Source organism: Melospiza georgiana, chromosome 1 (assembly GCF_028018845.1).
Source record: "Melospiza georgiana isolate bMelGeo1 chromosome 1, bMelGeo1.pri, whole genome shotgun sequence".
NCBI classification, from domain to species: domain Eukaryota; kingdom Metazoa; phylum Chordata; class Aves; order Passeriformes; family Passerellidae; genus Melospiza; species Melospiza georgiana.
Genome location: NC_080430.1, coordinates 26,174,176 through 26,182,666, shown reverse-complemented (window position 1 = coordinate 26,182,666; position 8,491 = coordinate 26,174,176). Strand labels below are relative to the sequence as shown.

Genomic DNA, 8,491 nt, shown 5'->3' with positions numbered 1-8,491 from the left:
CTGATTTCCATCAGGTTTAGAATGAGTGGCACCTTGTGTGACCTGGAGCAATCCCAGGAACTCCTATCTCCAGCAGCAAATCCCTCAAACCTTCATCAAACACATATGAGGAGGTTCACAGCCTCCCTGCAAAAAGAAAATAATTTGATTTTTTTTCCAGTCTCAGACCACTGTTGCTATTTCTCATTCCAGATCAACGTGGGAAATAACTCCATCACTATCACCAAAGGAAGTATGTTGCAAAAGCCCCAGAGTAGTTTTTATTTAAAATGTTACTATCATAAAATTCCAGACTATGAAATGAAGACTTTGGATTCCCATTCAAACATTACCCATCCCCCCTTTTAAAATATATTGATGCATAATCACAGAACATAAAACATGCTGCAATGATACAAATATATTTTTTGATACAGAAATTACAGTACATAATAAACCATGGAAACAAATTGAGGCACTAGACTGAACATCAGTTCTGTTCTGCACTAGCAGTGAAGCTGATAGACTCGCTCTCAATGAACAAAAGAATACTTGCTTGTTTAGTAAACATAACTCTACAGGTCATATCAAACATGTGCTTTGTTGTGAGACATCACCAGGGTTGCTGCTCCTTTCAGAACCACAGCACACCTACACAACATGTGTCACTGCCACAATATGAAAAATAATACTTTTATTGAATGTACAACTCGAAAAAAAACAAACCCCTTCAGTTATTAAATAAATAATTATTTCATACAGTGGTTAGTTTATATTACACTGCATTGGCCATTAGAACAAATGAAGTTCAATAAATAATGCACGGGAACGTCTCATTTACGCCTCCGTTCGTAGCTCTGTGCTATGCTCCCTTCAGAGGACCCTGCAAAGACAAAGCAGATTGAAGCACAAGGTACAGCCTTGCATGAGCACCAGCAAGCACACAAAGTGTCAGAGACCTGTAGCCAGCTGGCACCAGCAGGCACCTGAGGCATGTTTGGAGCAGAGACCAGGGCTCCTGGCCCATCCCTGAGCTGCTCTGGCCTGGTGTTACCTCTCAGACTACACTGTCCTCCAGCAGGCTGAAGGTCTGAGCAGTGTTTTCCAGCTCTCATCTGCTGAGCTGCTTGAAGCACCATTAACTCAGAGCCCCTTTATCTCCCAGTGATTCATCCTACGGATGGGATCTAAGCATTCAGGTCAATTTGTGGCAGAGGGTTTCTGCACAGACATATCCACCTTCATTTCCGTGCAGTCAGCTGCTTGCCAGCTCTTGGAAACTCCCTGAGCACAAGCCCTGCACACAGGGATGATTTTACTGTGCACTGTGGCAGGAGCCAAGCTCCTCAGACGAACTCAGACTACCATGCTGACGAGCTTCAGGCTAAAATAGTCTTAAGCAACATATTTTATGTTTAGCAGTGGTAGATCTCTCCTTCTTGCTCATTTAAAACGAGAGTGAAATCCAGAGCCCTTCTTGAACAAGGCTGTCCCCAAACCAGAGACAGAGCCATCAGTATCCCCTCAGCCTGCTCTGGCCCCTGTAAATCAGCGATGTGCTCACACCCAGAGGGACAGCACAGACTCCTGCCCACTACCAGGGAGCTCAGGGGCCTCCTGCAGAAGAGAACCACAGCATGGGGTAAAGGTCCTGCCCAGTTAAATATCTCCCAAAAGGGAGAAGTGAGGGTAGTCCTAACACTCTTTATTCCTGATCTTGCTCTGATTACACAGGCCTCAGGACCCATCTTCTCCTCTGGTGGAGCAGAAAAAAGTTCTTATCCTTTCCCCCTCAAGCCTCCCTGCAGAGGCAGAAAAGCTGTGAGTTCTAGTTTTATCTGTCAGACAGGTATTACATAGCCCAACAGAGTAAAACATCATTATTCCCTTTTGTCAGAAATACCACATAATAGTATCCTGACTATACCAGCAATTTTGAAATTAGGGCAATAACATCTTTGCATTTTTTAAAATATTTTCTGTATTTTACATTCTCATATTAATGTAAATGTAATCCCAGTGGAAACCAAACCAAATTTATTACTTACAGGCTATTTACTTTTGTGATAGCAGATATATTTACAGGTATTATGCATTTAATAGCTATTGCCACTGCAGAAAATTGTACAAAATTATTCATGATACATAGCAATTTGCAAAATAATGCAGAGGGCAATATTACTAGTCTTGAAGGGGGTTTAATTGAAAATAAAAGTTACTGACAATCATAATTGCAGAATATAGATCCCAGCACGTATCCACATAATGTAAAGGTGTCAGCTAGTAATTTAACTTTTATCATCCATTTAACAAAACAGTGAGAACTATTTCAGAGACATGAAATACATATTAGATTTTTTATTTTTTTTAATTCTTTTCCTGGAGAATCAACTGATACTTTATGGTTCACAGTGAGGGTTTCCACAGTACAGCCCTAGAGCACAGGGAAGGAAGGTAGAGCTATGGGGAGACTCCAGGTTCTGCACAGGAGGGGAGAGGAGAATTCTGCCCCACATAGATGCCATGGGAAAACAAATTCACAGTACCCATTCAGAGTTTAAAATGCTTTAGGTGAGGTCAAAAGCTGAAAGAGACTGTGAATGTTTAACAGCCTGATCTGCAGAATGAGGTGGTGTTAATGGCAAAGTTCTGTTCTCTCACCTTCTACTCCAAGTATTAGGAATAAGGGTCTCCAGAGAAGATATCCTTTTACCTGATGGAATCTGGATTTAGACCACAACTTAAGTGACCCTTGCATTTTCAGCCTCCACATTTTTCTTGATATGTCATTAAAATTTAGGAGGTTTTGTTTTAAAAGCACTGGCAGAACATGCAAGGACAGGACAGTAATGAAAAGTACTCTGGGGAATTCTACCTGAGCTTGCCAGCAGCTCAGACCAGCCTGGTCATTTCAAGCATTGAGGTGAACTCTGAAATATCTCAGGTAACAAAGAAAATCCTGATTTTGTTCACAGAGAACTCTGGATCTACACTACATGAAAACTGCTTCTTCCATCCGCTGGGAGAGAACAAAGAGGCAACGGAATGAAGAGGCTGTATATCACCAAGTATCAGATTTAGTCAAATACATACCAGAATTTAAAGATCTTTTGCCCATAAGTCCAACAAAGGAGTCTGTTTTATGCCCTGAAAAAATATATTTAGGGGTATTTTAATACATTTTAACTAGGCAGGCTTTTAAAATAACAGGTTCTTGCAAGGAAAGAAGACAGGTCTGAAACTGTTTATATCACAGACCAGTTGTTCACATCACTCTCAGACAACAGATAATGAACAGCAGTCTGACTAATCAGACTGAACAGGATAGACCAAGGCACAGGCCAGTTAGTGGACATCTTCTCATTAGGTTAGATAGACCTTTGGTTTTGGGGTTTTTTTAAGTATAATGGAAAACCAATGGCCACTAACAGTACAAATCTTATTTCTCTCCCGTTACAATTCCTACTGATCCGAGCAAATGCACAAGAAGGCAGTGTCTTGGTATAGCCTGTGTCTGTGTGGTACATCTCTTCTACCTGTTGTTGTTTTATTTCTGTAATGTGGAAGAAAATCCTCCCTCATGGGTCAGGTGGAGTCCTTACTGGAGAGGAGGCCAATGGGACTCTATGTCTGGACACATCTGAGCTAGACAGTCTGACTCTATCTTTGGATATTTATAAGTTCAGGTATTACCTTCCTGTCCCTTTAGTAATTCTCAAGACATTGGAAGTGTAGAGGATAAATTACTCCAAGATTAGGCCTACAGTATATAGGTTATAGTAGTAGCTATAGTTTCAGACAAGGAATGAAAATGAACTGTTCTGCTTTATCTAAGGCGGCTTTTGAGTCAAACCTAGAAGCTTCTCTTTGGAAAGAATTTTGCTTGGTGAATTCATACACAAAACAAGATACTCAGATCTCACATGTATTAATTCAAGCTGAAGCAGTTTCAGAAAACTATAATTTTTTTACTTTAGTCAGATGGTAATTTAGCATGAGCTTTATATCAGACTCTTTATTTGGTCTTCCAATACATAACCCAGAGAAAGCCTCTTGTGAATAACAGAACACTGTGACAGTTGCTGACCTCTGTGGGCAGAGGAGGTTTCACAGAATATAAGATAATGTTTACTTAATAAAAATCGTCCAATTTCAGTTTAAACATCATGAGATAATTTCAGAAAATAAAATTACCACTGAGCAGAACAAGGTAACACCCCAGTGCTGATAGCATCTCCTGCTTGGTGTTACACAGAAGCAGAACAAGGCACACTTACGAGTGGGGCAAAATATGGCACTTTATATGGCAGCACATCATCAGTCAGCCCCTGCTGTGGGCAGGAGTCTGATTCCCAGACAATGCTGAGGGCACAGATGCAGCATCTCACACGTGAGGACTCGGTGCTCCCATGAAAGCATTCTTGGGGACTTGGGAATTCATTATTCTAATCTTCCAGATTTTGCCATCTTAATTGCTCCTCTCAGAGTCTGGCAGTAAGCCTGCCTTGCCAATGAGAAAGGCTTACAAAATCCCCCCATGGGAAATAAGAGAGAGCTGCAACATCCGCACATTAATATGGATTGAAATCTCAAAGCTCGCAGCAGCTCAGATGAGATACAGGCTCACAGAGGCACTGAAGAGGACGTTTCAATTCTTTAATAGATCATTTCTCCACCAGTGGTGCTGCCAGTCCCTGGCTGAAACCAGACACCTTCTAAATAATCCTGTCAAATACACTATTCCCTATTTGAATGTCTTCTCACGATTACTTAAAGTATTTGTAATTTTTGAACTTACTTTTGTGAGAGATCTGGCCATATCCTGATTGGAAGAGGAAAAGAAAGAGAAAAAAGACAAAAAGAGTTGTTAAAAAAGGATTGGCATATACATATCATGCTATTGCAGTGCTTCAAAAAATCAGATACAAAAACTAACCTACGCATATTGCACTTAAGGGAATGAGAGTGATGGCTTACAACTGCATTTCTCTTTGAAGAGGCTAAAAGCTTGTTTCAGCTTAACCCACACAATTTAGATTAGTTTAGCTCCAATTTCTTAGATCAATTATTGGTTGAGTAAACACGTAGAAAACATGACAATGATTGTATACTCAACCAGTTTCCACACTTTGGTGTTTCAGTGGCATATATGCTGACCTATGAATTATCATGCTATCCTTTACTGGGATTTATGTGTTGTAACAGGTACACACCCAAGACTTTGAAGCCCTCTCTTTTCCAGTCAGTAAGTTTATCTCATATAAAACTTGAAAGAAACAACAAAGCAAAAAAGCCTAAACCCAAAGTACCCTCACGGCAGCCTAAGAAACTGATGCAACACAATCCCGAGCGATAACCGCGTAAGATTTGGGCAGGCACTGGGAGAAGAGCAGTGCGGAGAGGTGCGAGCAGCCCCCGCCGCGCTCACCGGCATCCCGCTTGCCCATGAGGCCGAAGAACTGCTGGGGCCGGGGTCTGCGGGCCATCCTCTGCAGGAAGTGCTCCAGGGGCAGCGGCAGCTCCTCCTGCGGGCGACAGCGGCGGCGCTCAGTGCGGAACCCCCTTGGGCCCCGGCCGGGCAGAGCCGGCACAGAGACCCCGGCTCCGAAACCCTCCGAAAACCCTCGACCCCGCCGGGCCGCCGGCGCTCACCTTCCCCTGGTCGCTGTCGGACCAGTCGGACCAGTAGCTGAGGTCGTCGGTGGCTCCCATCTCCTCGCCCAGCGCCTGTGACGAGGCCAGGAGGAGCACGGCGAAAGCCAGCGGGAGCCTCATCGCCGCCGGGACGTCCTGCGGGGGCAGAGGATGGAGCCGTGACAGCCGCGGGCGGGCACAGCGCACAGCCCGGACACGCAGCCCCCGGGCACGCTGCGGACACGCTCCCTCGCACGGACAGCCCCACGCTGCCCAGTGACACCGGCACGCCCGCCCCGACTGCTGCGGACCCCTCTGGAGAGACACACACCCGCGCCAATTACAGCGGCACGCAGCTCGGTGCGCTCCCCAGCGCACGGACAGACACACGCAGCCAGCGGAGCCCCTTCACACACGCACGTACAGAGGAAGATTTAAACACACCCTCACACGTCTATGCACATCTAGGATTCGCACCTTCCCGAATACTCACACGCAGACAGATGCATCCCCCTCATGCACACATCCAGGTACACATGCATCACTCACGAACTCATAGAAAGAGCTACACACCTTAAATGCTCACCCCCACGGAGGAACGGAGCTGTCCACACACACAGAGACACATGTGTCCAGAGGTGCACACTCATCCCTTTGCACACCCAGACACATAAGGACAGGCACAAAAACATGCTGGCACGTCCAAGCACGCCCGTGCGGACACACAGACACGAACAGACACCCCCCAGAGAGGCACCCACGTACAGACCGGGACAAAGCAATACACACACGCCGCCCCACAAGCACAGGACGAGCGCACACGGGCACGGCCGGCCGGGCTCCCGCGGCGCACGCACCGTCTGCAGCGGGCAGGGCGAGCGCCGCGCTCCGAGCGCATTGGCCGGCCGCGGGAGCGCTCCCCGCTTTATATGCCGGGAGACGGGGAGGGCCGGGACGGCCTCATTTGCCTAAACGCAATTACCCCCGGTTTTATCGTCCCAGCCCCGTGACAGCCCCCGCCCCGGCGAGCAGCCCCCGCCCCCCGTTCCAGCGGCGCCTCTCGGCTCAGCCCGGGTCCAGCGGAGCGGGCGGCTCCTTCCCGTCGCTGCCCAGGGCTGGCGGAGCGGCTCCCGTCCCTGCCCGGGGCCAGAGGAGCGGCTCCCGTCGCTGCCCCGCCACTCCCTTCCCGCCGCTCCGCACCCTCGGGGCCGCCCCGCACCGTCCCGGCGGCGGACGCGGGATGGGGGTGTGGATGCGGGATGCGGGATGCGGGATGCAGGTGTAAGGGTGCAGACGCCGCTTATCGCCTCTGCCTCTTTGCCCCGCTCCGCCAGGGCACGGAGAGATGCTCTCCGCTGCGAGAGGCGCCGCCGGCAGGGAGAGCAGCGGGCAGCGGGCCCCGGCAGCCGGGCAGAAGGGCAGCCTCCGCGCCCGGGCCGCTTCCTGCCCCCGGCACCTCTGTCTCCCCGTGCCGCTGCTCAGGTAGCCCCAGCCCACCGGGACTAAAAATGAGGCACGCACGAAGCTGAGGAGGGCCTGACAGGGTGGGTGCCGGCTTGGGGAACCCCAGGTCTGGGGGGTGTGTGCCTGCTCGGGGGCTGCCATGGCCGGGCAACAAGCCGGCACCGCTGGGCTGGCTGCAGGAAAAGGCGAACCCTGTACTGGAGAGAGAAAGCGCTGAGCCATAGTCTGCAGCAGCACATCCCTGCCGGCGTCCTTCCCCTGTGACAGATTTGTCTATAAGATTGCAGTTAAATAAGAAAGATTGTGGCCCAATGAGCCAAGGGTCGCTCTTGTCAATATGGGCTGCTTGAGGGTGTGGTTGAGAAAGAGCGATTTGGAGAAGGGACTTCATGCAGCCCAAGCACCTGCATTGGGCACCTCTGCTGAGAGCTCGAGCACGGGTGAGCATGGGAGAATGCTCCTCATTCTATCAACAAGCTGGCAGAAACCACAATGTTTATCAACTGTGGAAACCCAAACCATCAGATTTTCATGCTTTGCCTTTGCAGTGTTCCCTTTGTCGTGTGAACTTTGAAGTCTCTTGAAGAAAAATTGTTTTCTTGTGGTTTTGTTTTTTGTTTTGTTTCTGTTTACTATAGTGCCAACAGAGCACCAAACCAGGCTTGCCAATCCTGCAAATGTTCCTGGAGCTCATGTCCCTCAGAAATCCTGAGGACTCCCAACTTTCTATGAAGTCAGTTTCTATCACTTGAAAAGTACACATTTGAACTGAAATATCCTATCTGTTCTAATTCTCTAATTCAACATTTTACCAAAGTGAATGTAACCATGACTTGACCTATGAAATGACAGTGATTTTATTTTTTGAGAGAGCAAGAGAAGAAAAAATTAAAGAGGGGTCCTTTCCAGTCTTCAGACTTTAATGAATTCAAGTACTTTATCTCAGGCTTATCTAATAGTTTGGGTGGAAGTGAAAATCTTATTAATAGATCAAGCTCACTTTGTCTTTCTCAATTTTAAAATAAATTGGCTGTTTAATCTTTCTTTGACCTGCAATAGCCAGACATTGCACTATGAACTTTTCAGAAAGTGAGCAGATTTCACAGCTAATGAGCAAAGCTGATTCCTAGGAAGATTTTGAGTTCATTTTTTTCATGTGAAAAGGACATAGAAGGCTCAAATAAGGAAACAAGCTGAAGCTCCTGCCTTTGTGCTGCCCAGTCCCTATCCTAGTGATGTACTAGAGCATGGTAAAGTGCCCTTTGTGCACAAACAAAACCCACTGTTTCACATATTTATTCGCAAGGTTCTCATAGATATCAAAGCTGCCTCTTCCTCACACATGAAACCAGCAGCTTTATATCTATGAGTAACCTGGTGAATAAATATGTGAGCACAAAGGCAGGTACAAGGT

General features: G+C 47.2%; 1 protein-coding gene across 4 annotated transcripts; it reads right to left on the bottom strand.

Moving 5' to 3' along the window:
• Positions 1-233: 233 nt before the first annotated feature.
• On the bottom strand, positions 234-6,561 carry TAC1 (tachykinin precursor 1). 4 transcript variants are annotated; one of them, XM_058038291.1, is made up of 6 exons: positions 6,471-6,561; positions 5,632-5,769; positions 5,408-5,504; positions 4,778-4,801; positions 3,073-3,126; positions 234-862 (listed from the first exon to the last, which is right to left on the bottom strand). In XM_058038291.1, the coding sequence occupies exons 2-6, from the start codon at positions 5,752-5,754 to the stop codon at positions 813-815; spliced, it is 348 nt and encodes a 115-aa protein (XP_057894274.1). In that variant the 5' UTR covers positions 5,755-5,769; positions 6,471-6,561; the 3' UTR covers positions 234-812. The 4 variants fall into 4 exon arrangements, with proteins under 4 accessions (XP_057894274.1, XP_057894248.1, XP_057894258.1 ...); XM_058038265.1 differs by lacking the exon at positions 6,471-6,561 and adding an exon at positions 6,383-6,464; XM_058038275.1 differs by lacking the exon at positions 6,471-6,561 and adding an exon at positions 5,945-6,341.
• Between the last annotated feature and the right edge of the window lie 1,930 nt (positions 6,562-8,491).

Coding starts and splice junctions, on each gene's coding strand:
- TAC1 (XM_058038291.1), bottom strand. CDS start 5,754: ATGAGGCTCCCGCTGGCTTTCGCCGTGCTCCTCCTGGCCTCGTCACAG. Junction 4,802..5,407: donor CATGGGCAAGCGGGATGCCG/GTGAGCGCGGCG, acceptor TCTTCCAATCAG/GATATGGCCAGATCTCTCAC. Junction 3,127..4,777: donor TGGCCAGATCTCTCACAAAA/GTAAGTTCAAAA, acceptor ATATTTTTTCAG/GGCATAAAACAGACTCCTTT.